Source organism: Trichoderma asperellum, chromosome 3 (assembly GCF_020647865.1).
Source record: "Trichoderma asperellum chromosome 3, complete sequence".
NCBI classification, from domain to species: domain Eukaryota; kingdom Fungi; phylum Ascomycota; class Sordariomycetes; order Hypocreales; family Hypocreaceae; genus Trichoderma; species Trichoderma asperellum.
The window spans coordinates 1,388,495-1,416,421 of record NC_089417.1 but is presented as its reverse complement, the minus strand read 5'-3'; the positions used below and the strand labels follow the sequence as shown (position 1 = coordinate 1,416,421).

Sequence of the window (27,927 nt, the reverse complement as noted above, 5' to 3'; positions counted from 1 at the left end):
AAGACAATTGTATTTTCTATAATTTTTTTTTCCTTTTTACTTTTTGCTTTATATTTATTTTTTCCCCCCTACCTGCCTAAACATTGTAATAGTACCACGGCGGCTACTTGGCTCTATGCATAGAGTTCTCTCTGAAACGTGTTTCGTGACAGGGGCCGAAGCAGGGTGTGGTTGGCTGTTAGCCGCCTCTTTGCGCGGCTATGTGCACCAGGGTACATGCAGGAGGTGGCAGTAGAATGGACCAATTCCGTCAAGCATAGCCAACTGCGGATTCGCTCTTTGGCGATTTTCGTCTTGTTTCCCTTCCTGCGTGTTGTCCTCGCTTTTTCCGGCCCAAGCTATTCGATATGCTGAGGCGCTTGTGAAGAGACGGGATGACAGACGAGCCAATCGGTTTTTGAGCCGATGCCTGGTGACATGGCACATGGGCAGATACGCATAAACGTAAAAAGGTGATGACTGCAGATCAGCCAGATTTTGGCAAAACGAATGGCGAGTGTTGATTCACTGCTTGCTAGCTGGTTTGAACAGAGATCGACGGGGCTCGATTCTTTTTTGCTTCCAGTCTGGCCGTGAAACGAACGGCCAGCTAACAAGCACGCACGCCAATTGCACATTGGGTGGGTAGTGCACCACGGTGTATAAAGAGAGGCGGGTTGTCTCCTCGGTGGCTGTTTGTACATGTAGATTGTCTCATAGAATTTCCTTTATAAAGACCGACAGCGTTGTGTTTGTTCAATCTCTATTTTCTTCTTCTCCTTCTTTTTTTCTTCTTCTTCTCTGGCTCCTGTCCTATTTCCTCTTACTTCACTGTTCAAGTTCAGCTCTCTCTCACTATTGAATGAAAGGCGAATCCCACTTCTCGACTATTGTTCTATTGTGACTTGCGACCAAATACTCCATTCACTTGTTTCTCTCTTCACTATTTATCCATCGACGTCTTCGTCTTCTCCTTTCTCCTCTTCCTTTTCTTCTTTCTCTTCATCTTCATCGCTCGAGTTCGATTATTATCTTGATTCGGGCTGGACTTGAATCTGCATACCTACATTCTCGCATATACACATACCTCTCTACGCCAAGAAGGCATCATTATTTTTGCAAACAGAACAGGCCGTCGACAGTTGCCCGCTGCCCGCTGCCACAATCCCTCATTCACTCATTCAACGCACAAAATCAGGTGCCCACACAAATTTCAACTCCCTTCACTTATTCTTTTCTCGTTTGTCAACGACAAGCCTGAGAATCACAAACATCTTTTGCTATTCACCAAACACCACATTTTGCTTCTGCTCAACAGATCAATCGTCATGAGATTCTTCAACACGGTTGCCGCCGTTGTCCTCGGACTGGCTGCAGTTGCCAATGGCCACATGGAGATGAGCTACCCGCCTCCTTTCCGCTCAAAGTTCAACGCCAACTATCCTGACCATTTTAGCGATGAAGCCTCCAACATGAAATCTCCCCTTGACTCGCAGGGAGGAAATTACCCTTGCAAGGGCTATCATACAGATCTCGGCACTCCCGCGGGCAAATCGGTTGTCACTTGGGCTCCTGGCGGAAGCTACAACTTCACCATCACCGGCCAAACCTACCATGATGGCGGCAGCTGCCAAGCATCGCTCTCCTATGACAAAGGCCAAACTTTCAAAGTCATCCATTCGTACATTGGCGGGTGTCCTCCGCCGGGAGACTCGTCATGGGACTTCACGGTGCCTGCCGACGCCCCCGCCGGCGAAGCCTTGTTCGCCTGGACCTGGTTCAACAATTTGGGCAACCGTGAGATGTACATGAATTGCGCGGCTGTCACTATCGGCGCTGGCAAGAAACGCGCAGCTTCTGTTCCTTTTGCTAGTCGTCCCGATATCTTTCTTGCCAACATCGGCCCCAAAGGCAACGGTGTCATCACGCCTGACAGCAAGGATGTCGACTTTCCCCAGCCTGGCAATGAGGTTGATCGTCGCCCGAGCCTGAATGCTGCAGCACCTCCTGCTGGCGGTTCGTCGGGTAGCCCGTATGTGAAGTTTCCATTATTCTCCCCATCCTTCGCAATTGATAGTTGCATGCTAACAAAGTGACCAATAATAGAGTAGCTCCTCCGCCTGCCGTAACATCGGCCCCGGCTCCGGCTCCGGCTCCAACTTCTGCTTCTCAGGGCCCGAGTGGTGTTTTCGTCACCGCACCCACGGCAGAGCCAACAGCTCCCGCCGACGGCACCAGTTCCAGCAAACCTTCGGCCGCAACTTCGGTGTCAGCCTCTTCAGCGGCCGCTGTGCCTCAGCCTACCACTGGCAGCGGCAATTCCAGCCCTTCCAGCCCTTCCAGCCCTTCCAACGGGACACTCCCTGCGAGCTCTTCGACGACTGCAGGATCAAAGTGTTCTACAGAGGGTCAGTGGAACTGCCTATCTGGCGGAAAGTCATACCAGCGGTGCGCTGCCGGACTGTGGTCCATCTCTATGCCTGTGGCCGCGGGAACTTCATGTAAGCCCGGACTGGGCGATTCCCTTGTAGTGGCCAAGAAGCGAAGCGGTTCAGGCTTTGTCCCAAGACGCCGTTTCGTCTATGAACAAAACCACGGAAAGCGGGTGTCTTCTTGGATGGGCTAGAAAACAGCTGCACTGGACCAAGCAACAGCGTCATCTCACGAATGCACAAACTTCATTCTCTTTTTCTTGTACCTTTTTTGGCTGAACAGCATTTTGGTTCGCTCATGCGTTCAGCCTTTCCCCCTTCTGTTCTTTTCATAGCGGTTGCTGGCAGCCATTGGAAAGCAACTTTGCTTTTTTTTTTTTTTGTATTCATTTTTGTCTTTTCTTTTCTTGCATGGGGCCAAAGGGGAAATGGCTCGTGAACAATACGGTGGACGGAACACATGGCGGCGGAAATATGATGAATCAAGATACATGTACCTACCAGATACTGGCATTTGAGTATATATACCTAAAGGTCAAATAAAAGCTCACTTTGATTTTTGAAAATATTAACAGGATACTGTTTTCTCTGTGAAGCCACACGCTGTGATTGTATAAGAGAGTCAAATCCCGTAAACCAGCTATCAAAGCCACACTTGCTGATGAATCTGTGAGGCCGCCGGCTGGAACATCACGTGAGTTGCCATAGAGGCAGCCCGGAAGATATCACTTAGAGAACTCGGGTAATAATGGAACAGCCTGGAAGATAGCAAGTACAGCAGAAAATGAGAGGCAAGGGGAAAAAAGACACCAATTTCGCGGGCAGCAGGGCCACTGCGCCACCCGAGCCAAGCTGAAGGAGCGGCGTTGATGATTCTCAGTGGGTGGAGGTTTCGGGGGCTATGCTTACATGTGCCTTGTCCGCGAGTTCATGCTTTTCAAGACGGTGGAAATTGGCGTCTAAAAACTAATGGGTGCCGGAAGAGGTCCCGAGTAGGTACATGTACCTGAGGCTCAGGGTTTGGCCATTGGGCAGCAGTGGTACCCGCTACCAGGCTGAAGAAACAACTCCATCCTCAAACCACCACCGTCCCAATATCATACTGCTTTGATCATTAGCTTGACAGCTTGCGTGCTGAGATATTCTTCCAAAGTAACACCGTGCCCTGGCATGTCTTCTCAAGGGCAGCCTAAATTTCTTTATAGTTCCATCGTCATCAGCATCCATGTCCCTGACGGGTAGCTTATTTGTCGTATCTGCCTGGCAGCAATATTGGGCACATAAAGCACGGCTGCTACCACGACGCAAAATACATCCAGTAGACGGAGGCTACCGACCGGGATGGACACTTGCTTTCCGTGACTCATTGGGCTCTAATCTCTCCAATAAACAAAGCACGTCTCCATTCAAGTCCATTTCTGTATCCCCGGCCTTGTTGGTAAATCTATAGTTGGCCCCAGTCCGGCCAAATAGGCGCTCATCGGACCCCACCTGTCGATTTTGTGCTCGTCTTCAAAGGCCTGGGACTAACTCTTTGTAGCTGACTTAGCAGCATCTCTGGGTGACAATCGCAAACTTACCATCCATCCTCGTTCCCTCCCTCTCCTCCTCTCTTCTTCTAGTCTCGCCGCCCCTCTCTTTTTTTTCTCGCTCCTCCTCCTCCTTCTCTTCGCTTCTTTGCTCTCATCTTTATTTTGTTCTTTTTGCTTCGTTTTTCCTTTCCCTTTTCCAAGGGGGGCCCTTGCTTCTTGCAAGCCCAACACCGATCGTCTCCCCTCCCCCGCGAACGGCTCTCCAGACCGCACGGCCACTTCTCGAACCACCCACACCTTGACGACATAATCGAGGCGGGACAAATAAGAAAAAAACTTTCCTCGCTCAGCGAACCGAAATATGGCGGGTACTTCAACTCCAGGCGCTGAGGGCCCTACCTTTGCGCCTCCAAGCCTGCCCGCTGGTTGGATCGCGCAGTGGGATGGTTCCAGCAGAAAGTACTACTACGTCCAACTGGCCACTGGTGTTTCTCAGTGGGATGTTCCCACCGATCCTGTCCAGACAGGCACTCCGGTTCCCGGCGCAGAACATCCTTACGGCTCACCGGCGCCTCAGGTCATCACGCATCCGGACGGCTCGCAGACGATAAAGCACGCGGATGGAACTATGGAGCCCATAATGCCTGATGGCCAAGCTGGCGAGCGTGGACTTGGGGTAAGCAGAAGTCTTTGGCCGACCTCTTTCTAGTAAAGCTAGAGGATTTGAGAATCATACATGCTGACGCCTGTTTTCCATTGTGTTTCAGTCTTTGGCTTTGAATGTACTCACGGGCGGCAAAGGTTCGGGCAGCGGTGGTGGCAGCAGTGGCAATCCACTGGGCGGCCTGGCTGCTCAGTTCCTCGGTGGTGGCTCTCATGGGAGCAGCGGAGGACAGTCCGGTAGTGGTGGTGGTAAAGACTCCATTGCCGGAAAACTAGTCGGACAGCTGGCGTCCAACTTGTTCTCGCCTTCTGGCAAACCTTCACAGCAGCAAAACTTCCAAGGTCAAGGTAGCTCAACGGGCGGCGAATCGCACCAATCCAGCGGTCTGGCTGGTGTGGTGGGCGGTTTATTCGGCGGTGGCAAACCAGGCCATGGTGTAAGCAAATCATTCCGTCTCTCGACATGCTGGGCTTGGGGCTATAGTGATAGAAATGCTGACCAGAGATGATTTACGATATGCAGCAAAACTCGAGCTTTGGCTACTCGAATTCAGGATCGAGTGGTAACACATACTCTGGCTCAGCACCGACCTATAATCCTCCGGGATCTACTCATGGATCCAGCCACGCGGCAACGTCCTCGATATCGCACACGGGCTCCCATCAGAGTCCTCCTTCAGGCAATAACAACTCGTACCCTCCACCTCCTCCTGGAGGACCACCTGGTGGCCAAACTTATGGACAGCAGTCATACGGCGGTAACCAATCCTACTCGCATAATCAGCCTCCCAGTCCTTACGGTGGATCGCACGACCAGCACTCAACACAGCATGGAGGTAGCGGCTATACACCGCAGCAGCCCACTTATGGCTCACCTTCTCATCAGCAGGGCTACGGTGCTCCCTCGCCTGGTGGACAGCATGGTGGACAGCATGGTGGACATCAACCCAACTATGGAGCTCCACCAGGACAACACCAGCCAGGCTATGGAGCCCCTCCCGGAGGACAACATCAACACAATTACGGCGGCACAACGCCGGGTGGCCATCCGCCATACCAGCCGCAGGGTCAACAGCCACCGCAATTCCCCCCTCCTCCGGGACAGCAGCAGCAGCAATATCCTCCACCTTCTGGGCAGCAACAACACCAACACCAACACCAACAGTACCCTCCGCCTCCCGGACAGCAACAGCAGTATCCTCCTCCTCCGGCCGGTCAACACCAGCAATATCCTCCTCCACCCGGTGGAGCTCCGCAGCAGTATCCACCCACCCCCGGCAGCGGAGGTTACAACCCGTCATATGGTACTCCGAGTGGTCAGCAGCCGTATGGCCAGCAACCTTACCAGCCAGGTGCTTCTCATCAATCAGGTGCTCCTCCTGTGCCCCATGGCAGCCATCCGAGCCACGGAGGATACGGTAGTGGTTACTAAGAAGCTCCTTGCGTTTGTTCTCGCAATGAGAAAAAGCATACATCTTTGAGCCGACCCATTGACTGTGGTTTTCGAACGAGAATAAGTATTTCCCGTGATCGACTAGCGTCCTTTGTTGGCCAACAGAAAGTTGGATCTATAATTTCCCGTACGAGTGCGGTGGTATGATAGGAGAAGTGATGGACTTGAAAAGTAACATGGTACGGACATACTAGGGTAGTAGAATCTTGATAGCATCTGTGTAGATAGGGAGGCATATTTGGTGCTTGTTTTTCTATATTTATTTTTTTTCCCCTCGCGTTGGCAAATGATATATAGGAGAGATTGTGTTGTGATGTGTTTAAAGCTAGCATGCATTGTCGACTATATGCCAGTGGAACTAAGTAACAAGTTGTTGCCGAGGATTCGGAGACTAATGAGAGACAAGATGAAAGTTTCTATGTACTTTTATACAGGGAAAGCAGTTTTATCATTATTATCATTATTGTTATTACTATTTTCGTGAGGAAGTCCGTATTCTAGTTATGCTTTTTTGCCTGATCAGTATCGCCAGAGCTGGCAACAGAAACCAAAGAATTAGAGACCCAACGCGCTACAAACCAGGAGACGATGCTAACGACGACAATATAGCACACTTTCGGAACCAATGACTGAGGCAAGACATTGTAAAGATACGGATCCAGGATGAGATCGACCAGTACCGGAGGAGGGTCCTTCATGAGCGATGAGTGGTGGGAGAAGTAGTCTGCGGTGGCGAGGACTCGCAGTAGAAGGACCGAAGAGCCATTTTCTGCTGTCAAGGGGCGGTTTGATCGTTTCTGCTGATGGCCTTCTTCATCACCTTGCTGCTGGGTCGAGGTAGTGTGTTGCGTGAGAGATTGGAGGAGGGACGGCGTTGAGAAGATGGTGGAGAGGGTGTAGGTGTCTAGGGTGAATGCGGTTGGTTGCTTGGGTAGTCTGTGAGTATATTGATACGATCTTCGAGGGGTAGTTGTTTATGGTGAAGGCATGGAGAGAAAATAGTGGCATTTATATACAGAACAGAACGGGCTTATGATGACTTTTCGAAGGGAGAATGATGAAAGACACTTACAAGTGCAGACCAGCAAACGCGAAGCTCATAGCGCTGGCCGGGTTTGAGGTTATCGAGGAGCAGCCACGATGGATAACCTTGCTCTTCTTCTTCCTCTATTTCTTCCTGGGGGAGGGGAAAGACGCGAGTGAGGTTGGTGCGTATAGACCAGCGAGTGGATGGGCCGAGGACGGGAATATTCTGGCCGTCTAGGGCTGGGGGGATGTTGGATAGCGTGATGGGTTCAGGGGCCGTGAAGATTGCTTTTTCAGTGTTGGCGAGGGCTGGTGAGAGGAGAGAGAGGAATGGGAGGAGGAGGAAGACGATGGAGGAGGGTTGGTGAGGATGGCGGCGATGATGAGGCTTGGGGGCTGGCATTGTTTGGCGTGTTGTAGGAAATGCTGGTGGCGGTGTAGCTGTTTTTTGAGAGGAGATGAATGATTAAAGATTTAACTGAAGCTTTTAATTTGAAGATTTTTTGAGATTGTCGTATGGATTTAGAGCTCAATCAGTTTGTAGGCAAGTTTAGATGAAGACGCTATTCAATGGGTCGCGAAGCCGTCCCAACGTTTGGTGGTTACGGCATCTGGATGGTGGCGGCAGCGCGCGCTTGTTATTGGTTGGCTGTCCTTTGTGCTAGGGGTGCAGGGTATATGTAGTATGTACCCAAGCAAGCCAAGGTACCCTAAGATGAATAAAACGACGCGGATTGTAGTGGGAAGAGATGAACCTGTATGAAAGTCTATATGAAGTGTCTTTTTTTTATATTTTCAAAATAAATTCACACCTTATCAAGAGGTTTATTGGAGTCTAGCCTTCTACAGCTATACAACACAGCATGTTATAGGGGAAACAAGGATATCCAGCTCGAGAAGAAAAAAGCCAATTCCAATGAGAGCTCAGGGAAGCATAAAAACAAAACGTTACTCGTATCATCGAGGAAAATAGTAGTATTTGCGAAGAAAATGTCAAATCCATGGCGATTTGATAGCAAGGCAAATCTCAATTCAATCGGTAATGGTTTCTTATCACGACTCTGCCACTCTGCTCATCCAGCTGTCCACCAGGTCCCGTAGGCGCGGATCGAATGGGCTAGTGCCATGGGAAATTTGGCTCGAGATGATCATCATTGCCAAATTAATACTTAAGCAGCCATGGATATTAATTCATCGCTTTCGCCAAGCAGCATGAGCTCATCACGGGACTGGGCGAGTCTTTTGTGCACTCAGTCATACGCTGATGCACAATTACGGGTAATGCCTTACTGTATTATGGCATCTACTCCTTTTTCTGTCAAAACGTATGGGGTCATAAGAGGCCTAGCCGACCTGCTTATCCTGGCTCCAATATCGTTCCAATGGGCTTCTGGAATTCCCTTCCCCTACGTGTAGCACATGTTACCGGGCGGAAGGTTTCTGTACTTCGAAATCTTTTTCCTTTACAGATACTACTCATAGATCCTACACTGGTGATCCTATAAGCATGTTTGACCGGATATGGAGTATGAAATAGCATGTCTCGAGCACAACGTGCATGTAGTCGCAATAACGCAGCGCCGCGATCGCCGGGGCGTTAGGAGGCTAGTTATGACATTATGGGGCTTCCCTGTCACGGTTTGCGACCAGGCCAGCAGACGCGCTTGACCACATTTATAGTGGAGAGCTGTGCTGGCAAGTCTGGGCGAACCCATCGATTCGGGAGGGCCCTTGTCTAAAGGGAGGGGCTTCAGCGACTTATCCAGAGGACTGGGAGAAGAGCGTATAAGGGGGATTTTTGGGGGAAGAGAGGCTAGGGGGAAGCCGGTGGTCGGGGAAGATGCCGGGAGATGAGGTGCTATTTATCAGGAAACAGACATGTCGGCACATATTGGCATCCTTCTTTGTGTGTGTGCTGTGAATATGGCTACAGGCATTAATCAATAGCGTTCTGAGACGGGAGTGGGTTGGACCAAGCAGTAGCAGTGGTGTTTAAGAAAAGGAGAGGATTGGATGGAGATATGGGATGTTGGACAAGACAAGCGGTGCGATTATGGGAAATAAATGGCTGCATTTCTCTCATCTGTGTCGTATCTGCACTTGGTACTGCTTTTGTTTGAATCCCCTTTAGAGGAAAAAAAAAACAAAAGGAATTATTGCTTCCTAGTGATCTTTATTCTTTGGGAAGCGTGCCTGTGGTAGGTAGTACTTCGTAGTCGCATTCGCTCTTTTTCTCTATCCGCTCTGCTTGGTAATGAGGCGATAGCGGTGCTCAGCGGGCCCTGCCCGGGACAGCTGCGAGGGAGGGGCCAACTCCGCGCATGTACACGGTACTTGATCAAGCCAGCTCCTGGATTGGATCGCCCGCTACCCGGCTTTTGGTTAGGCGGCGATGATGGCAAGTTGTGGTGGCTGGCTGGCTGGACTAGTGAAGCGCGTGCACGATGTGGTGGACGTGAAGATGCAGAGCAGATGGATACTAGTATGAGCATTTGAGGGCCTATATAAAGATGTTGGAACAGTCTTGGTATTGCAATAGGTAGCTTTCCGTCACCAGAGATGCTGATGGCCGAACCTGTGTTGCACAAGCACCTGCCTGTCAACCGACGCATGGGATCCAATCAATGTACACAGTACCTCCAAGACCCCCTTTTGGGCACCACACTGCTGAGCCGTGCCTTTTGCCAACAGGCACAGAGAGCTGTCTGGCTTCAGGCACCTGCTAAGCTGTGGCACCTAAGCTGTCTGGTGCTAGCTTGGCGACGGATTAGCCGCCCAGTAGCACTGTTTACACTCGCGACAGCCAACTACACTGTTTACATTTTGCGTCTACGTGTCTGCTGGCAAAACGCGCAGCGCAGGCTGCTTCCCTTCGACGGCGTCTGCAGAATAGCTTCAGTCCAGCTGCCAGCGTCCAATCTCGGCAAGATACTGCTGTAATAATCCGCTGCCCGCCCAGAGCGGTGAGGCGACCAGGGGGCTCAACTCGCAGACGCGCTTACCTCTTCCAGCCACGCCTGGGCCCCCCGTCCAGCAGAAAAAAGTCAACAAACGTCCCCTCCTCGGCGGCGCTCTACCTGGTGCTGCCCCCCCTGTCCGTCCAAATTTCCCCCCCCACCTCGTTTCTACGAACCAGCTGCAGGTTCTCCATCCTCCTGTCCTTTTCACCACCTTTTCCCTCTGGAACCCCGTAATAAAAGCCTTTTTCTTTTTCATTCCCCGGGCTCAATCTTGCACTCATTCCCTATTCCTACTACTTCGTCTCAACCGTCCAGATATCACAGAAAAAAGCATTCACCATGCGTGAGGTTATCAGCATCAACGGTGCGTGCTAGCTCGACCCGAGGGGAAGCCCCTTTAGGCCCCCTCCCCACCAAACAAACGCGTCGCTTCACCGCATCGTGGGCGCCCAATGCCACGAGTTGAGGATGCTAACTTTTGGAGGATAGTCGGCCAGGCTGGTTGCCAGATTGCCAATTCCTGCTGGGAGGTGAGTTGATCTGCCATTGGCACCCGTCATTTGTTGTTGTTTCTGGAGCATCCAGGCTAACGTTTTCCATCTCTCCAGCTTTACTGCCTCGAGCACGGTATCCAGGTACATAACCATCCCCCGTTCTGCGGCCTTTGAGCCGTTTACAAATCTCGCACACGCCCCCCCCAAAAAAAAAAGAAACACGAAACTAATAACGTCTCTTCTCCTTCTTTGTAGCCCGATGGTTACCTCACCGAGGAGCGCAAGGCTCAGGACCCCGATCAGGGTTTCAGCACCTTCTTCTCCGAGACTGGTATGTTTACGAATACCGTGTTTTCACCAGCCATCAGGAATATGTCACCTCTAACCTGCTTCAAACAGGCCAGGGCAAGTACGTTCCCCGTGCCATCTACTGCGACTTGGAGCCCAATGTCGTCGACGAGGTCCGAACCGGTACCTACCGCAACCTTTTCCACCCGGAGATGATGATCACCGGCAAGGAGGATGCTTCCAACAACTACGCCCGTGGTCACTACACAGTCGGCAAGGAGCTGATTGAGGGCGTTCTCGACAAGATCCGACGTGTTGCCGACAACTGCGTTGGTCTTCAGGGCTTCCTCGTCTTCCACTCCTTCGGTGGTGGTACCGGCTCTGGTTTCGGAGCTCTCCTGATGGAGCGTCTGTCCGTCGACTACGGCAAGAAGAGCAAGCTCGAGTTCTGCGTCTACCCTGCTCCTCAGACCGCCACCTCCGTCGTTGAGCCCTACAACTCCATCCTGACCACCCACACCACCCTCGAGCACTCTGACTGCTCCTTCATGGTCGACAACGAGGCCATCTACGACATCTGCCGCCGCAACCTCGGCCTCGAGCGCCCCAACTACGAGAACCTCAACCGCCTGATTGCTCAGGGTAAGTTGATCTGATATCTTATTGATTCTGAGAGACTTGTAAAGGAGTGAAGGTGTGCTAACGTATGCTGATGCAGTTGTTTCTTCCATCACCGCTTCCCTGCGTTTCGATGGCTCCCTCAACGTTGATCTCAACGAGTTCCAGACCAACCTGGTCCCCTACCCTCGTATTCACTTCCCTCTGGTCGCTTACGCTCCTGTCATCTCTGCTGCCAAGGCCGCCCACGAGGCCAACTCCGTCCAGGAGATGACCATGTCTTGCTTCGAGCCCAACAACCAGATGGTCAAGTGTGACCCCCGCAACGGCAAGTACATGGCCACCTGCTTGCTGTACCGTGGTGATGTCGTCCCCAATGACGCCCACAACGCCGTCGCCACCCTCAAGACCAAGCGCACCATCCAGTTCGTCGACTGGTGCCCCACTGGTTTCAAGCTGGGTATCTGCTACCAGGCTCCCGAGAACGTTCCCAACGGCGATCTCGCCAAGGTCAACCGTGCTGTGTAAGTTTACCCGTCAAATGATTTTTCTCCCTCTGTGCTGTGTGTAAAGTGTATCCGATCTAACATTGTTATAGCTGCATGCTGTCCAACACCACCGCCATCGCCGAGGCCTGGTCATCCCTGTCCCTCAAGTTCGATCTCATGCACTCCAAGCGTGCTTTCGTTCACTGGTACGTTGGTGAGGGTATGGAGGAAGGTGAATTCTCCGAGGCCCGTGAGGATCTCGCTGCCCTGGAGCGCGATTACGAGGAGGTTGCTGCCGACTCTCTCGACAACGAGGAGATGGATGCTGAGTACTAAGTTTGATTTTTCTTTTTGCTGTTGGAGTCATGGATATTGAGGGTATGGACTGTTAAAATCGGTACCACCTAATCCCGCCCCCGTGGCTTCTTGGACAGGGGGTGTATTTTCTTTATTAGGTCGCGAGCCTCAGTTTTTAATGTTAAAAAGCAAATCTGTAAATGGAAAGAAGCCAACAGACGCTGTTATCTATAAGAGTTTATTCAAACAGTTGGTGTACAAGAAGGTTAATAATTTACCAAATTGGTGTAAGCGCCCAAGCAATGCCGTGCCGTGATGTTACCCAGTACAACTTTAATGCCTAGGTAGCACCTTGTGTGATTTTACGTTACGGATACCGTCTACCATATACTACCGAAGTACTGCAGTGAAATATATGTACAATTTCCCAATGCTTGGCAAGAACACCTTAAGATGTTGTTTATACTACTTAGTCCGCGGTCCGAATTTGCACTGGTGCGTCCTCTTTGAACAGACGCTGCTTTTTTTAAGCCGAGAAATGCGGAGGGCGTTCCCCCGGGCCAAGCTAGCGAGTGAGACTTGCAATAGCCGTCCGGAGGTAGTGCCACGGGCCGATACTACGCGACAATCGCCGCCCACTGCCCAGCTAAACCAACGGCTACTACAAACTGCAAGCAATTCTCCCTAGCCACAAGAACTTGGCGAATTCCTGCCTCTCTCAACCAAAGCGCTTTTCTCTAAACATCATAATCTACCATGTCTCTACTTCGCTCGTCCATTTGCCGGGCGTGCAGGCGCTCTGCACCGCTGTACGTGCACAGAGGGTTCGCAACGGCCAGCCGAGCACAGACGTCATCCGACAATCGAGTCAGGATAGTCGAGGTCGGCGCACGAGACGGACTGCAGAACGAGAAGAAGACCATTTCACTGGCGACTAAGATTGAGTTGATTGAGCGATTGGCCAAGACGGGATTGACGAGCATCGAAGCTGGCTCCTTTGTTGCGCCGAAATGGGTACCTCAGGTAAGGGAACACACCCTGACTCGACCCATGGGGTCATTAGTCGATGCAGATGAGAAGAAGACTGACTTCGAGTAATGCAGATGGCAAACTCGGACGAGATCTTGGAGCATATCCTACAGCAGAAGATTGAGGCTCCCGTTCCGATTACCTACTCATTCCTCGCGCCGAATACAAAGGGTCTGCAGAATGCGGAGAAGCTGCTTAAGCAGAACCCGGGGAGGTTTGCTACGCAGCTAGACCCTGATGTTACGAAGCCAGCAGTGGAAGTGGCCGTCTTTGCAGCTGCTACAGAGTCCTTCTCGCAGAAGAACCTCAACTGTGACATCAAGACATCGCTGGAGCGCTTCAAGGCCGTCATCCAGGACTCCAAGGCCCTGGGACTCCGCGTTCGGGCCTACATCTCCGTGGTCCTGGGCTGCCCGTTTGAAGGCTTCGATGTCGACCCCCACAAGGTGGCCGAGATCGCTACAGACCTGCTCGAGTCCGGCGCGGACGAGATTTCTCTCGGCGACACCACCGGCATGGGCACCGCGCCGCGAACGAGCGCGCTGCTCAAGTGCATGGCCTCGGCGGGCATCCGCACCGAGGACATTGCGATGCACTTCCACGACACGTACGGCCAGGCCCTGGTCAACACGGCCGTATCGCTGGAGCACGGAATCCGGATATTCGACAGCAGCGTGGGCGGGCTGGGAGGATGCCCCTACAGCCCCGGCGCGACGGGCAATGTCGCAACGGAGAACATGGTGTACTTTATGGAGACGCTGGGCATGGAGACAGGCGTTGATCTGGATGCGGTGACGGACATTGGCGCTTGGATCACGCAGGAGCTGGGCAAGGCGAATGACAGCTCGGTTGGAAAGGCGGTTTTGGGAGCGAGGTCGAGGAAGAGTCTTGAGGCGGCTGCTGCTGCGGCTGCGGCTACAAAGGCATGAGGAACATGGCCTAAAAAAACACGGTAATAGATAGGTAGGCATAATTAAATATGCAAGTGATGTAGCCATAGCATGTTGTTCACTTTCATCTGGATACAGACGCATTGCCATGCTCGTTGAATGGGGGCCAAGCTTACCCTGTTGTGAGATGCTGGTTGGAGGGGTAGCTTCTACAGCTTGCAGCTTTGCCTCGTTCCCCTCAGGCAAAGTAGTACCCGGATTGTTCGATGGCTACCAAGATGGTGCCTCTATGCCTGCGCGAGCTATTTACTAGTGATGGAATAAAACTTACAGCTTTGACTATGAACTACTGCAGCTACACGATTGTAAGGCAGTATTATCTGCCCAGAGCAAGAGATGGCATCGCCTAGTAATAAGAATGCAGCGCATATGTCATGTGATGTCACGGCTGCTTCTCCTGCCAAGGACCTTCTTTTTTTCGCTGTCCAAATCTTGACTCCAGGTGACAAAAAGACCTTCGGCGTGGGGTCTACTTTTTTCTGCGCAGCGCATTGCAGAAGGCTTGCGGCGGCGAACATTGCGCTCACTAAAGGCGCTGCTCAAACCGGTAAAGTAAAGGCGTCTCTGCGTCCCCACTTCGTCCGAGCTGCTTCGCTTCCAGCCTTCTCTTCCTCTCCAACTCCGAACCTTTGATCTCCATCTTGGCTTCATCCTCCGCGCGCGCTCCCTCTTGTCCATTTTCCAAAGCTGCTGAGGCATCGGGTTTGTGCTCGGTGTTTCTGTTTCGGTCTCGAGTGCCCCGCATCTTGACCTCTTTTTTTGTTGCCTCCTGGCCTTGTCCAATCGATCTGTCCTTGTTGACGCTCCTTCTAATATCCCCGACGACGACTCGTGCTGCTGTGCAGTGACTGCATACGAAAGAAACGACAGAAAGCAGAATTCTAGCCAGGGAAGCTCGAGGCTGCTATACACAAGCGTCGCAAGACACCAGACGAAATACAACAAGATAGAATTCGCAGCAATGGCGGACCCACGCACTTCGTCATCTTACTCGGTTGTGCCACAACTGCAGTATAACACCGTGAGCGGTGTCAACGGTCCCCTGGTTATTGTTGAGAATGTATGCCATCTATCTCATCTATTTTGATTCCTTTGGATTCAATCCCTTCTGCTGCGTAGCGCAGCAGTATCGAGCACAGTACGCAATGCTTGGCTATCTGAAGATGCTAACGAGTCGATTGCAACCTAGGTCAAATTCCCGCGATATAATGAAATCGTTACGCTTACGCTGCCCGACGGTACTGAGAGAAACGGCCAGGTTCTGGAGGCTCGAGGTGTGTGATGTCTCTTTGTCTACGAATATACATATATGAGCACAGCGCTGCCAATGCTTGTCTTGGATGGGGGTTTCTAATTGTGGCGGACAGGTGATCGAGCTGTCGTTCAGGTCTTCGAGGGTACTCCTGGCATCGATGTGAAGAAGGTACGTGGAAGTAACGACCAATTGCTGAATGAGCAATAGCTAATCAGGTTTGTGTGTACATCTAGACTCGGGTCAAGTTTACCGGTCAGAACCTCAAGCTTGGTGTCTCAGAGGACATGCTTGGCCGTATCTTTGACGGATCTGGACGAGCCATCGACAAGGGCCCCAAGGTGCTGCCGGAAGAGTACCTCGACATCAACGGCAGTCCTATCAACCCCTTCTCCCGAGTAAGTTGCCGCTATCTATGCCCGCCTGGTGGGATGGAATTCGCATGGACTAACAATTGCATTAGGAATACCCCGAGGAAATGATTGCGACCGGTATTTCAGCCATCGATACCATGAACTCGATCGCCCGAGGACAAAAGATTCCCATTTTCTCAGCCTCTGGTCTGCCACACAACGAAATCGCTGCCCAGATTTGCCGACAGGCTGGCTTGGTCAAGCAGAAGGGCATCACCAACAAGGGAGTTCACGACGGCCACGAGGAGAACTTCTCCATTGTGTTCGGTGCCATGGGTGTCAACTTGGAGACTGCTCGATTCTTTACCCGTGATTTCGAAGAGAACGGCAGTCTGGAGCGTACCACACTTTTCCTCAACTTGGCCAACGATCCTACGTAAGGATTTTCTTCTCCCTTTGCATTTGTCACCAAAGACATACTGGGTTTCCTAGCTGACATTGCAATAGTATCGAGCGTATCATTACTCCTCGTCTTGCCCTTACAACAGCCGAGTACTACGCCTACCAGCTTGAGAAGCACGTCCTGGTCATCCTGACAGACTTGTCGGCCTACTGTGATGCTCTTCGTGAGGTTTCCGCCGCTCGAGAAGAAGTTCCCGGTCGTCGTGGTTTCCCCGGTTACATGTATACTGATTTGTCGACCATCTACGAACGAGCTGGCCGTGTGACGGGACGAAATGGCTCCATCACCCAGATTCCCATTCTGACTATGCCCAACGACGATATCACGCACCCTATCCCCGATTTGACAGGATATATCACAGAGGGACAGATTTTCGTCGACCGACCTCTGTACAACCGTGGTATCTACCCGCCCATCAACGTGCTTCCATCGCTGTCACGTTTGATGAAGTCTGCTATCGGTGAGGGCATGACACGCAAGGACCACGGTGATGTGTCCAACCAGCTGTATGCCAAGTACGCCATCGGTCGTGATGCCGCCGCAATGAAGGCTGTCGTCGGTGAGGAGGCTCTGTCATCTGAGGATAAGCTGTCACTCGAGTTCTTGGACAAATTCGAGCGTCAATTCATCAGCCAAGGTGCCTACGAGTCCCGAACGATTTACGAGTCACTAGACCTGGCCTGGAGCCTGCTCCGAATCTACCCCAAGGACCTGCTCAACCGTATCCCCGCCAAGATTCTCAACGAGTTTTACCAGCGATCCCAGAAGGACTCCAAGGCGAAGGGCAAGGCTCGAGCCGAGGTTGCTGCCAACGATAGGCAGCAGGCTGAGGAGAACCTGATTGACGCATAGAGGCGCCCTTGACGGATGGTCTTGTTATTTTTCCTCAGGGCTAGCAGAGGTAGAGTTTTTATAAATAGTTGGCTGACTTGGAAGTATGTGATAATATTTGTGGTAGAAGTGTATGTTTCGAGTTGTAGGAGCTGTTTGGTACCGTTTATTTTCTTTCTTTGGTTTTTACGACTGCGCTGGAAGTGGGCGAGCAATCTGGCATGGTTACGGATGAAGGGTTGTAGCGTGAATATAGGCAGCAGAGTAAATGTCAAATCAAATTATTTCACTAGAGTGAGAGAGAGAGGGTAGAAAGTTATTAGAGACTTGGGGGTCAGGCCAGGCTAGTTGTATGGCTCGTACGAGCATCGTGGATTCTATATGAAGACGGAGCATGATGATAGGATGATGATTTTATGCGAGACGTTCAAGTTGTTTTATGATTTGGCTCTATATTAGTCAACTAATCCTATTGCGAGACTCATTTCCGCCGCGGAACGTTAGCGCATTAGGTAATGGAGGTCCCTGAAATTAGATTCGACGGCTCTCGGTCCAATAGCCGCGTGAAACACGCCTGTGGCTTGATGTGGCTTCGCCTGGTGCGCCTTGTAGGCTCTATCAGACTTCAGCCCTACCCAAGCTTGGCGACCTGATGGGCGGCCTGCGTAAGACTTGTTGAAGATGATGCTGTGCAGAGGACATGGCGTAGGAATTATATAGGTATACTATACGGAGTATCTACATGCATATATATATATATATATATATATATATATAGCTGAGAAGATGATTAGTATAGGTATATGCTAAGAATCTGGTAAGCAGAACACATGGATATAAGACCTGCTTAACCGAGAAGGAGAGACATGATTTATTGTAATGTTGCGTCGTCGGCTTCGGCAATGTGTGTAGAAGGAGATGAACACATTCCTGAATTGCACTCGCTCGTAGTGCTAGCAGCCATGATAGCTGTCCCTATAGCAAATTTGCTGACGGTCTGACTGATATTTTGGTAGTTTGTAGTAGGTTGTGAATAATACGCCTCAGCACTATTGCTACAGGGCACCACTTTCAGCTTTCAGATACTACGTACTTGTAAACTTGTAATACCCAAGGTACTACTGCTACTAGGTAGTAGATGTCATTATCAGCGTGGTATAAGTCCCGCACGGGCGCTAGCGCAGGAACGTTGTATCCAGTCCTGTGACAGGATATTAATGTATGTATAGAAAAGCCTCGCGCGGCAAATATGATTACTAACAGCTCTTTTTTTTTTTTTTTTTAAACAGAGAATAGGGGAAAGAAACATGTTTCAAAAGTGGCTGAATACACGCACATGGCGGCTGATGATCCCTGGGGGGCGGGGGGCAAAGTGTTACAGCCGTATCCATGTCAGGCTTAACAGGCGTTCCTGATTAGACGGCCCAAGGCGCCAACTCGGAGCTGGATGCCGGTGGCATGGGCAGACCTGCCTAAACAAGCTGTGCTCTCTGCGCGCCGTGGGCGGTTAGGTGGCGGACATGCGCGCCACGGGCACGGCATAGTAGCATCATTTATGTCGAAGCTGCCCGACTAGGAAACTAGTGTAGAGCATGAAACATGCACTATTGCCGCCTGGCTCTGGCCTTTATGTGCTACTATGTGTGCTACTAACGCCCACGCGCTGGGGGAGGGGCCTCCTGTGCCTGTGCCTGCATGGCGCTCTGCGAGTAGCTGCAGGCACTTTGACGCCATGGCCCCGAGCTGACGGGTTCCTGAGCTGTGGCTGGCTCGCTCAGTCACCTCAGCAGCTCTCGATCCTCGTCTAGGCTGCTTGGCACACGGGCCAGATCTCATGAGGCTACGAATGGCAGGCTCCGATTAGCTAGCCCATATGTAACGTCCCCTTGTTGGCTCGGGGGGTGCAAAAGATGAAACGAATAGCACGATTTGCCCATATGCATCAGGCTGCTTTGTTCGCTTCACGTCACTTTTTGGCCTTTAGCTACTGCATGAGGAATGTGTTCTCCATGTTGACCACCCCTGGGCAGGGCAGCCCCATCGTGAAGGAGTGAATGTTGTCCCGGTTGGTGGTATTCAAGCGGGCTTTTTTTTTTTTTACTTGTTGGTTATTTAGTTTCTCACGATGCTAAACCCCCACAGGATGGGTTTTGGCGTTTCTGTTGGTTATATATACTGACTTGTCCATCCTCGAGGATCGACGGTCCCTCCCTCTCTCTTCATCCTCACGCAAGAGTCAGGCACACAGGCTTGTACACCACATTCCTTTTTTTCTTTCTTTCTTCATCTACCTCAGCATTTTGGTAGCAGGCTTACCATTCATTTGTATATATACATACACACACAAACTTGTTTGTTTTTTCCCCAACTTTTTATCCAATCCTTTTTTGTTTTTCCCCCACAATTTGTATAAGCCATTTTCGTGATGCTTTCTCAAACTCTCCTTGCTGGCCTCCTCGGCCTCGCCGGCCTCGCTGCCGCTGCTCCCACCAGGACGATTGCCACTCGTCAGGCTTCCGGTGCCCAGAACGCCGTCTACTGGGGTGCCACTAACAACGAGAGCAACAACCTCGCTGACTACTGCACGTCCACTGCCGGCATCGATATCCTGGTCCTGTCGTTTTTGGACATTTACGGCGCCACTGGCAACTTCCCCTCGGGCAACTTTGGCAACGACTGCTTCATCAGCACCGCCGGCGTGCCCCAGTCGTGCTCCGACCTGGCCTCTCAGATCAAGACGTGCCAGAGCGCTGGCGTCAAGATTGTCGTTTCTCTCGGCGGTGCCGCTGGCTCATACTCGCTCTCGTCCCAGTCCCAGGCCGAGACCATCGGTCAATATCTGTGGGACGCCTACGGAAACTCTGGCAGCACCTCGGTCCAGCGTCCCTTTGGCGATGTCTTTGTCAACGGCTGGGACTTTGACCTCGAGGTCAACGTCGGCAGCCAGTACTACCAGTACCTGATTGCGACGCTGCGCTCCAACTTCGCCAAGGACCCCAACAACAAGTACTACATCACCGGTGCTCCCCAGTGCCCCCTGCCCGAGGAGAACATGGGCGTCATCATCCAGAACTCCGTCTTCGACTACCTCTTCATCCAGTTCTACAACAACAACCCCACCTGCTCTCTTGGCCTGCCCGGCGACGCCCCCATCAACTTCAACGACTGGACCAACTTCGTCTCCAGCACCCAGTCCAGCAGCGTGAAGCTTTTCGTCGGTGCCCCTGCCGGACCTTTGGCCTCCAACGGAAACTCTGGCGGCGCCGTCTACTACGCTACCCCCTCGCAGCTGGCCACCGTCATTGCCGGCGTCAAGTCGAGCCCTTACTTTGGCGGTGTCATGCTCTGGGACGCCGGCTACTCTGACCAGAACGTCATCGCTGGCTGCAACTACGCCCAGCAGGTCAAGAGCATTCTCACGACCGGCTCGCCTTGCTCTGGCACTCCCGTCAGCGGCGGTGGCTCTCCTCCCGCTACTTCATCTACCGCTTCTTCTCCTCCGGCTTCTTCTTCTTCTCCTGCCTCTGGAAGCGGCGGTGGCAGCGTTCCACAGTGGGGACAGGTAAGATAGAAAATCCTTCTATTGTTGTGTAAAAAAAAAAAAAAAAAAGACATTTTTTGCTAACAGTTGTTTGATAATAGTGCGGCGGTGTGGGTTACACTGGTCCTACCCAGTGCCAGTCCCCATACACTTGCGTTGTCGAGAGCCAGTACTGGGCTTCTTGCCAGTAAAAAGCTGAAAAGCTTTTTCTTGCTACCTTTGCTTCCTGAGGGATGAAAGGAAGTGTTGTATAACAAAACATACATTCGGTTCTTTTTCGTATATAGCTATTTTACATTTTCACACACCGAGTATATAGTGAACATTTTGAGTACATACATATATAGTATGACTGGCTCATCTTACCAAAAATCAATAGTTGAAAGACAATAAGAGAAATCTATTGTGCATCTTGTGCCTTTTTGTGTTTGTGGAGAATTGTATACTGGGTTTTGAGCTCTACTACTACTTCGTAGGTCAGCTATATTGTGATGCTATATGAGCATATTTTGGGTATTTTTGGATTAAAGAAGGTGAGAGCATCCTAGATAGTCGTTGACATGTTTATGATTGAAAGAGTTTGAAATTAAGGGCCCGTTTTTTATCGCTACAGTTATGAGCCCCGGTAGTGCATAGTTACATTAGTAACTCGCCCTGCGCCTATTACTCTTTTAAGATCTATTCGTCTGAGAAGCAAAAGTTCTCGAAGTGGAAGCACACGATGACTCCTCTGCAGCTCTGCCGAGCTGACCACGCAACAAGATTGGATCGAGTGGTTTGAAGCGCTAGAAAACTATGCGCGTGCGCATGGTATCTGGAAAAAGGATAGATCCAAAAAGCTAGGAGAGCAGGAAGATGGCGATTTTCAAGGTTCCTGAGCTGTCTATGTGGCAGACTGCAGTCGGATAACTCAAGGCGGGCGGGAACGGTAATGCAGCTCCTCAAGATGTTGGTATAGCAATCGCACGCTGCTCGATGGAGTACAATCCCAGAATTTGACTGATATAAATTTCAAGAAAAGAAACGATGTAGTGTGTACTTGGATGGCCAAGAGCATTAACTAGGGCATCTACTGCGCTATTGAGCAAAGCATGAGAGATCTAGATCCCCGACTTTGGTTCACTCGTTGGGCAGCCCTTGTTGTAAAGACCTTGTAGTCAACTTCTGGGCCTCTGATATATTACTCGATCAAACGGTAGACGCCCTAATTAATGCTTTTAATTATTTAAGTACGTACTGCATTATTTCTTTTCTCAAGATTTATAGCAGTTGAATGCTGGAATTATGCTCCGGCGAGCAGCGCAGCGCGTAATAGGCCACACCAACATCTTGAGGAGCTGGATTGCCGTTCCGAAAACGTTTTGTGGAACAAATCGCCAAGAGATGCGTATTGTTTAGCATAAACACGGGGCTAAAGCCTTTCCCGATCTACCGCGTTGGGCTAAGCCGTGTTTTAACAGTTAGCGGTTGTCGATCGCCCTGTCAATGATTACCCAACCAATCAAGCCGATTTTCGCATTCTGTTGTTTATACGTACTAAGCAGTTATTACAGTATGACTTGAGACTTGGGAAAGACAACCCCCCATCTTGGCTAGCCTTGTTGGCCGGGACTCGTAGCGATTGGAGCGCTTAGGCACTAAGAGTTGAAAGGAAAAGCCTGGCCGTGGTGGCTAGCCTTGCAGGATCTGGGGGCACTTTTGGCGGCGCTTCTATTTGCCTGGCAAGCCTGGCACTTTGTTTATAACAGCACTATTGACAGGAGAAGATGAAGCCATCGCGTCCACATAGCCGTGCCAGTGATGTTTGAGATGCTGTCCAGGGGTGCATGTCTTTTTTTTTATTGTTCTTGATTCTCCGCACTGGGGCTGCCGTGGATTGTCGGTAAGACGACGATTGCGTGGAGTTTGTGGGGCTTTGGGCCGGCTTTTGGGTAAATGTCAAGCCATATCTACGAGTTGCTGAATCTGCTGAGAATTACAGTAATATAGAGATGCACAATCGATGTTTGATAATCAACATGAAGAACCATCAATCAACTGTTGTTTGTTGAAAGATATTGTCTAATGTAAAGCCAGAAATAAATAGCAACAAAAAGAAAAAGGGGTCGTTATATCCGAATGCCTTACTATCGCGAGGTGACATCACATCATGCATTGCAACCAGCCTCGCCCAACCCCGGAAAATGGCCTTGATCCTTCGCTCACTCTCCGCATTCTTTAGCTGGTTTTCGCTACTCTTCTCTCCTCATTGCACCAGCAACCCCAGATGATCCGGGCCGAGATTGCCATTTGATTCATGCAATTCTACGGGGGTACCCCTCCCAAGCGTCTCCGATCATCGCCATCTACTGCCTGTTGGGGACATGGAGAGGTTGGCCGGGACCTACATCGCTGCGTCATGTGGATGGACGACAGGCCGGGTAGCACGAGATGCTGCTGCGCGCGAAGTACGGTAGCATTGAGGCGAGAGTTGGGCGAACATGATTAAATACGGGAGGGTTGGCCCCCCTCCCAGCTGGCAGAATGTCTCGGCCGTCTTCTTGTCTGTCTGTCTCGCTTGTCTTAGACGCTTGTCCTGCAGGGCGAAGTGCTTGTCCCATAGATTGCGCCGCCTTGACTTGTCTTTGATTGACTCGTGTCGACTCAAACAAAGGAGAAAGCAAAAACTCAAAAGCCATCATGAAGTTGACGAGCAATTCGCTGGCCCTCCTGGCGGCTGCTTCTGCCGTGCCCTTTGCGGCCGGCGATGCGAGCACGGGAAGCGGTCCCGACAAGAACGGCAAATATTGGATTCGCGCAAAGGGCATTGAGGCTTCCTTCATCCCCTACGGAGCGTCCATCTCGAATCTGTTCATCAACGATCGCTATGGCATCCAGCGCGACCTCGTCGGCGGCTTCGACAATGCGACGTACTATGGCATTGACAAGCAGCACCCGCACTTTGGCGGCGTGCCTGGCCGTTATGCCAATCGCATCAAGAACAGCACCTTCACCATTGACGGCACAACATATCACACCGTGCCCAATGAGAATCCCACAAAGGCTGCGCCCAATGGATCGGACACGCTGCACGGAGGGCCCGATGGCTGGGACTGGCGCAACTTTACCGTCACATCGCACACTCCCACCAGCATCACCTTCAGCATCGTCGATCCAGACGGCAAAGAGGGCTTCCCCGGCGAGGTCGTCTCGCACATCACATACACGGTGCAGCCGAACCAGTGGGACTTTGTCATGGTGGCCCAGGCCACGACGAAGAAGACGCCCATCATGCTCAGCAGCCACACGTACTGGAACCTGGATGGCTTCGCCAACAACGAGACCCAGTCGGCGCTGAACCACACGCTGCATCTCCCCTATGGCGGACAGCGCGTCGCCGTGGACGGCTTCTTGATCCCGACGGGCGACATTGTCGCCAACAAGAAGGGCACGGCCAATGACTTTTGGTCGGCGCCGAAGCAGCTGAGCAAGGGCTTCCAGCAGAGCGGGATTAAGGAAAACTGCGGCAACAACTGCACTGGCTTTGGTAAGAGTTCAATAAATCCTCCCTGATTTTCTGGTTTCTTTATTGTATAGAACTAATGCCGAGACATGTAGATACCTGCTATCTTACCAACCGCGGCGCGCTGGGCAACTTTGACTGGCGCACCGAAGGCCCCGTCGCAAGTCTGTCTTCTGCTTGGTCGGGCATTCACCTGGACGTCTACTCCGACCAGGATGCTTTCCAGGTGTACAGCTGCAACGGGCAGAACGGCTCTATGGCGCTGAAGACGACGCAGGGCTTGCACAACAACAAGAAGTTCCCGAGGACGATTCCGCAATACGGATGTCTGGTCATGGAAGTGGAGGACTGGATTGACGGCATCAACAACCCTGAATGGGGGAGGAAGCAGATCTTTGGACCTGGAGATGCCCCGTATGTTGTCCAGGCGAGTTACAGGTTTAGCATTGACAAGTAGAGGAGTTGTTAAGGACAAGGAACGCTTGACAAGAGAAAGAGGTGGGAGTAGAGCATGATGCGGTGTTGTTGTTGTTGTTGTTGTTGAGCAGATAAGACCTTAATTATTATATTAATAAAATCATGAGTTTATGGCCAATCAATGACGAGGATTAGAGAAGCCTGATACATGGTGCAGAGTATATACATGTATGTACAAGCATGTATGTGCACTTACATGCGCTCAATCAGCGGCCTTGTATTGTCAAGATGCTGACAAGAGAGTCCACTGCGGGGACGCTTATCGACATCACCCCACCACCTTCTTTCGTCTTCAAGCTACGGCGCAAAAAGCTTTTGTCACTTACAAGCCACGAATCTTGATACAGCGATCTTGAACGAGGAAAAAAACTGCTTCTATATCGAATTTTATTTATCCGGTATCGAAACGTTTAATCACATTATAGCACACATCGCGCCGCATACGACAACACAGCGCGATTGCAAGCGACGAGGGGCAGCGAGGGGCCACAAAAAAAAGTTGGCAACACAGAATCGCCCATCCACCGTTTACAGATGGAAGACGACAGGGCGCTCGTCGGCCTCGGCACAGCGGCAGATATCGAAGAATCTCAACTAGAGGTGCATAAGCCAGAGAAGGAGACTACAGAGAATGCGGCTCCTACAACGAGACAGCCCAAGAGGCGGTTTGTAGGAAGAAGAGCAGCAGATGAAGCAGCGGCAGCAAAGGGAACGACAGAGGAGGGTGGCAGCGGCGCCGTTCAAGGTATGCTAAAACTACACACCAATATCTCTTCAGCTATTGCCTCGTCACCTCTCTAACATAGTCGTGCAATGTAGCCGCCAAACCTCGACGAGCCCCGCGACTCCTCAACAGAGTGCCCAAAGAAATATCCGAAGACCCCAGCATCAAGGAAGCCATAGCCCTGCTGCCAGCCAACTACAACTTTGAGATCCCCAAGACGATACATCGAGTGCGCGAGTCTGGTGCCAAACGGGTCGCACTACAGATGCCCGAAGGCCTGCTCCTGTTTGCGACGACCATCTCCGACATCATAACGCAGTTCTGCCCCGGCGTGGAGACGCTCATCATGGGCGATGTGACGTACGGCGCCTGCTGCATCGACGACTATACTGCACGGGCACTGGGTTGCGATTTGCTGGTGCATTATGCGCACAGCTGCTTGATCCCTGTGGACGTTACCAAGATCAAGACGCTGTACGTCTTTGTCGATATCAGCATCGATACGTCGCATCTAGTCAATTCGCTGGAGCGAAACTTTGCCAGCGGTAAGACCATTGCCATTGTGGGCACCATCCAGTTCAATGCCACCATCCACGGTGTGCGGAGCAGTCTTGAGGCTGCCGGCTTCAGCGTCGTCGTACCACAGATCGGACCGCTCAGCAAAGGCGAGATCCTGGGCTGCACGTCGCCGCGCCTGCAGGATGAGGATGGCATCGATCTCATTCTCTACCTCGGTGACGGGCGCTTCCACCTCGAGAGTATCATGATTCACAACCCTTCCATCCCCGCCTATCGATACGACCCATATTCTCGCAAGTTGACGCGAGAGACCTACGGCCACGACGAGATGCAGTCGGTGCGTCGCTCTGCTATCCAGACTGCCCGCAAGGCCCGTCGCTGGGGCCTCATCCTGGATCTCTTGGTCGCCAGGGAAACCCGCATACATTGGCCCTGATTGAGCGCGAGCTGGCTGAGCGTGGTATCCCCAAGGTCGACCTCCTCCTGAGCGAAATCTTCCCTGGAAAGCTGGCCATGATGAGCGACGTCGAGTGCTGGGTCCAGGTAGCGTGCCCGCGTCTAAGTATTGACTGGGGATACGCTTTCCCGAGACCGCTCCTCACTCCTTATGAGGCGCTTGTAGTGCTGGGCAAGAGAAGTGGTTGGGGTAAGGAGGAGGGTGGTGATGGCATATACCCCATGGATTATTATGGAAGAGATGGGCTGGGAAGGACAAAGCCGTTGGAGGGTGTTGCGGCGTGATGCTTGAGCATCTCATGATTTCAACGACAGTGCGGCATTGTATATTGGACAAGGTTTCATTCAACAAGTAAAGAGTGACATATACACTGTATTACTCTATATAGATGAGTCAATGATGATAGATGGCCAGATGTTGGCGCTCTGTATAAAATGGACGAATATTTTATGTTATAGCTCTTAGTGATAGAAACGGCTGAGCTTGATGCCGAGTGAATTTCTTGTCCACAGAAGACCTCTTTATGGTGCCGTTGAGCAAGTATGAAAGCCGGCGTCGTCTAGTATTGGTGGTGATGATTGTATGAAATGCGAGTGGGGTAGGAGTATAAGGAGATCATTTGTAATTGGATCTTGAGATTTGCGCGTGAAACTTTTGATAACGTATATAAGCGTAGGGCGTATTGGACTGTTAGAAATTGTGCTCGGCGAGATATCGGTATCAATATACAGGATCTGTCTTATATGAAACAGAGAAATGTATAGAGCATGCTGTTGAATGAGGAATTAAGAATTAAGATCCCAATATTCTTCTTGAAGCACAAAGGATTCGTGCCTTTCGCCTTTCGTCTTTCGCCTTTCATCCCATCATGAAGCTGGCGCATGAGCCGTTCCAACAGGCTCTGGCCGAGTCGTAAACATGAGCTTGTACTTGACAATCTCCACCACCTCCAGGTTATCCCCTTGTTCCATATAAGGCCCAGCGGAGCTCTGTAGCATTTTATTTTGGCGTTTCCTCACCACGGCAATCGCCTTGGGAAGTTTCTTCACCTCGCCATGCAGACGCTGATGTTGCCCAATATACAAGTGGACTCTCTTCATCCAGGCAGTGCCGATGGCGTCTGGTGAATAATCCGGAAATTCTAGTCTACCCGCCTCTACATCCTTTAGAGCCTCTCCATTGGCATCTTGAGGGAGGTTCAGGGTTCCTTGGAGCTCGAGTATGGCTAGGCCTGACGGGGTTTGGAGGAGGGTAGGGAGGGGATTGGTGGGAGCTGTGGAGGAGGCTTCCTTGGACGGAGGATATAGCTTTGCGGTAGATGATGACATGATTGGAGAGGCGATGGATGAGGGTTCGAGGCAGAAGATTAATCAAAGCAGTACTGAGTAAGGAATAAATCTTATGACAAAGTAAATACTGAAAGACTGTAACGAATTGGAGGTAGTTTATAGTGTATACATCAAAGAATAAGTGAAGCTTCATGAGATCAGCGAGTAAGTGAGAATCCTGCCCCACCCTCAAAATATCGTGGTGGGGTCAGCGCCACAGGAAGCTCTAAGAGACTGACGCTAGCTCTACGCTTTCACAAGGCGGACGGGA

The 27,927-nt window shown here is 51.3% G+C and overlaps 10 protein-coding genes across 10 annotated transcripts; 8 read left to right on the top strand and 2 right to left on the bottom strand.

Moving 5' to 3' along the window:
- The first annotated feature begins 708 nt into the window (after window positions 1-708).
- TrAFT101_005061 (uncharacterized protein) lies at window positions 709-2,945 on the top strand. The gene is made up of 2 exons (XM_024909901.2): window positions 709-2,011; window positions 2,086-2,945. Exons 1-2 carry the CDS (start codon window positions 1,308-1,310, stop codon window positions 2,603-2,605), a joined length of 1,224 nt encoding a protein of 407 aa, XP_024759580.1. The 5' UTR covers window positions 709-1,307; the 3' UTR covers window positions 2,606-2,945.
- Window positions 2,946-3,669: 724 nt separating this feature from the next.
- TrAFT101_005060 (uncharacterized protein) lies at window positions 3,670-6,542 on the top strand. Its single transcript, XM_024906758.2, has 3 exons — window positions 3,670-4,619; window positions 4,711-5,043; window positions 5,130-6,542. The coding sequence occupies exons 1-3, from the start codon at window positions 4,305-4,307 to the stop codon at window positions 6,036-6,038; spliced, it is 1,557 nt and encodes a 518-aa protein (XP_024759581.2). The 5' UTR covers window positions 3,670-4,304; the 3' UTR covers window positions 6,039-6,542.
- Window positions 6,493-7,630, bottom strand: TrAFT101_005059 (uncharacterized protein). Its single transcript, XM_024908273.2, has 2 exons — window positions 7,132-7,630; window positions 6,493-6,985 (listed from the first exon to the last, which is right to left on the bottom strand). Exons 1-2 carry the CDS (start codon window positions 7,486-7,488, stop codon window positions 6,557-6,559), a joined length of 786 nt encoding a protein of 261 aa, XP_024759582.2. The 5' UTR covers window positions 7,489-7,630; the 3' UTR covers window positions 6,493-6,556.
- Window positions 7,631-9,918: 2,288 nt separating this feature from the next.
- TUB1_2 (alpha-tubulin) lies at window positions 9,919-12,523 on the top strand. The gene is made up of 7 exons (XM_066127370.1): window positions 9,919-10,409; window positions 10,535-10,575; window positions 10,654-10,680; window positions 10,795-10,870; window positions 10,939-11,469; window positions 11,546-11,969; window positions 12,044-12,523. Exons 1-7 carry the CDS (start codon window positions 10,385-10,387, stop codon window positions 12,267-12,269), a joined length of 1,350 nt encoding a protein of 449 aa, XP_065983481.1. The 5' UTR covers window positions 9,919-10,384; the 3' UTR covers window positions 12,270-12,523.
- A 369-nt stretch (window positions 12,524-12,892) lies between these two features.
- Window positions 12,893-14,264, top strand: TrAFT101_005057 (uncharacterized protein). Its single transcript, XM_066127369.1, has 2 exons — window positions 12,893-13,253; window positions 13,334-14,264. The coding sequence occupies exons 1-2, from the start codon at window positions 12,987-12,989 to the stop codon at window positions 14,186-14,188; spliced, it is 1,122 nt and encodes a 373-aa protein (XP_065983480.1). The 5' UTR covers window positions 12,893-12,986; the 3' UTR covers window positions 14,189-14,264.
- A 424-nt stretch (window positions 14,265-14,688) lies between these two features.
- On the top strand, window positions 14,689-17,611 carry VMA2 (Vacuolar ATP synthase subunit B). Its single transcript, XM_024910655.2, has 6 exons — window positions 14,689-15,269; window positions 15,399-15,483; window positions 15,577-15,632; window positions 15,698-15,859; window positions 15,925-16,250; window positions 16,322-17,611. The coding sequence occupies exons 1-6, from the start codon at window positions 15,171-15,173 to the stop codon at window positions 17,127-17,129; spliced, it is 1,536 nt and encodes a 511-aa protein (XP_024759584.2). The 5' UTR covers window positions 14,689-15,170; the 3' UTR covers window positions 17,130-17,611.
- A 1,728-nt stretch (window positions 17,612-19,339) lies between these two features.
- CHI2_2 (Chitinase 2) lies at window positions 19,340-21,035 on the top strand. The gene is made up of 2 exons (XM_024904003.2): window positions 19,340-20,670; window positions 20,751-21,035. Exons 1-2 carry the CDS (start codon window positions 19,534-19,536, stop codon window positions 20,838-20,840), a joined length of 1,227 nt encoding a protein of 408 aa, XP_024759585.1. The 5' UTR covers window positions 19,340-19,533; the 3' UTR covers window positions 20,841-21,035.
- A 1,359-nt stretch (window positions 21,036-22,394) lies between these two features.
- On the top strand, window positions 22,395-24,699 carry TrAFT101_005054 (uncharacterized protein). Its single transcript, XM_066127368.1, has 2 exons — window positions 22,395-24,175; window positions 24,247-24,699. The coding sequence occupies exons 1-2, from the start codon at window positions 23,329-23,331 to the stop codon at window positions 24,606-24,608; spliced, it is 1,209 nt and encodes a 402-aa protein (XP_065983479.1). The 5' UTR covers window positions 22,395-23,328; the 3' UTR covers window positions 24,609-24,699.
- Window positions 24,700-24,935: 236 nt separating this feature from the next.
- DPH1 (Diphthamide biosynthesis protein 1) lies at window positions 24,936-26,839 on the top strand. Its single transcript, XM_066127367.1, has 2 exons — window positions 24,936-25,373; window positions 25,448-26,839. The coding sequence occupies exons 1-2, from the start codon at window positions 25,163-25,165 to the stop codon at window positions 26,305-26,307; spliced, it is 1,071 nt and encodes a 356-aa protein (XP_065983478.1). The 5' UTR covers window positions 24,936-25,162; the 3' UTR covers window positions 26,308-26,839.
- TrAFT101_005052 (uncharacterized protein) lies at window positions 26,696-27,827 on the bottom strand. Its single transcript, XM_024902581.2, has one exon. The coding sequence runs from the start codon at window positions 27,654-27,656 to the stop codon at window positions 27,195-27,197; it is 462 nt and encodes a 153-aa protein (XP_024759587.1). The 5' UTR covers window positions 27,657-27,827; the 3' UTR covers window positions 26,696-27,194.
- Between the last annotated feature and the right edge of the window lie 100 nt (window positions 27,828-27,927).

Coding starts and splice junctions, on each gene's coding strand:
- TrAFT101_005061 (XM_024909901.2), top strand. CDS start 1,308: ATGAGATTCTTCAACACGGTTGCCGCCGTTGTCCTCGGACTGGCTGCA. Junction 2,012..2,085: donor GGCGGTTCGTCGGGTAGCCC/GTATGTGAAGTT, acceptor GACCAATAATAG/AGTAGCTCCTCCGCCTGCCG.
- TrAFT101_005060 (XM_024906758.2), top strand. CDS start 4,305: ATGGCGGGTACTTCAACTCCAGGCGCTGAGGGCCCTACCTTTGCGCCT. Junction 4,620..4,710: donor CTGGCGAGCGTGGACTTGGG/GTAAGCAGAAGT, acceptor ATTGTGTTTCAG/TCTTTGGCTTTGAATGTACT. Junction 5,044..5,129: donor GTGGCAAACCAGGCCATGGT/GTAAGCAAATCA, acceptor TACGATATGCAG/CAAAACTCGAGCTTTGGCTA.
- TrAFT101_005059 (XM_024908273.2), bottom strand. CDS start 7,488: ATGCCAGCCCCCAAGCCTCATCATCGCCGCCATCCTCACCAACCCTCC. Junction 6,986..7,131: donor GCGTTTGCTGGTCTGCACTT/GTAAGTGTCTTT, acceptor AGACTACCCAAG/CAACCAACCGCATTCACCCT.
- TUB1_2 (XM_066127370.1), top strand. CDS start 10,385: ATGCGTGAGGTTATCAGCATCAACG. Junction 10,681..10,794: donor GCCTCGAGCACGGTATCCAG/GTACATAACCAT, acceptor CCTTCTTTGTAG/CCCGATGGTTACCTCACCGA. Junction 10,871..10,938: donor CACCTTCTTCTCCGAGACTG/GTATGTTTACGA, acceptor TGCTTCAAACAG/GCCAGGGCAAGTACGTTCCC.
- TrAFT101_005057 (XM_066127369.1), top strand. CDS start 12,987: ATGTCTCTACTTCGCTCGTCCATTTGCCGGGCGTGCAGGCGCTCTGCA. Junction 13,254..13,333: donor CGCCGAAATGGGTACCTCAG/GTAAGGGAACAC, acceptor CGAGTAATGCAG/ATGGCAAACTCGGACGAGAT.
- VMA2 (XM_024910655.2), top strand. CDS start 15,171: ATGGCGGACCCACGCACTTCGTCATCTTACTCGGTTGTGCCACAACTG. Junction 15,270..15,398: donor CCCTGGTTATTGTTGAGAAT/GTATGCCATCTA, acceptor ATTGCAACCTAG/GTCAAATTCCCGCGATATAA. Junction 16,251..16,321: donor AACTTGGCCAACGATCCTAC/GTAAGGATTTTC, acceptor ACATTGCAATAG/TATCGAGCGTATCATTACTC.
- CHI2_2 (XM_024904003.2), top strand. CDS start 19,534: ATGCTTTCTCAAACTCTCCTTGCTGGCCTCCTCGGCCTCGCCGGCCTC. Junction 20,671..20,750: donor GCGTTCCACAGTGGGGACAG/GTAAGATAGAAA, acceptor GTTTGATAATAG/TGCGGCGGTGTGGGTTACAC.
- TrAFT101_005054 (XM_066127368.1), top strand. CDS start 23,329: ATGAAGTTGACGAGCAATTCGCTGGCCCTCCTGGCGGCTGCTTCTGCC. Junction 24,176..24,246: donor CAACAACTGCACTGGCTTTG/GTAAGAGTTCAA, acceptor CGAGACATGTAG/ATACCTGCTATCTTACCAAC.
- DPH1 (XM_066127367.1), top strand. CDS start 25,163: ATGGAAGACGACAGGGCGCTCGTCGGCCTCGGCACAGCGGCAGATATC. Junction 25,374..25,447: donor TGGCAGCGGCGCCGTTCAAG/GTATGCTAAAAC, acceptor CGTGCAATGTAG/CCGCCAAACCTCGACGAGCC.
- TrAFT101_005052 (XM_024902581.2), bottom strand. CDS start 27,656: ATGTCATCATCTACCGCAAAGCTATATCCTCCGTCCAAGGAAGCCTCC.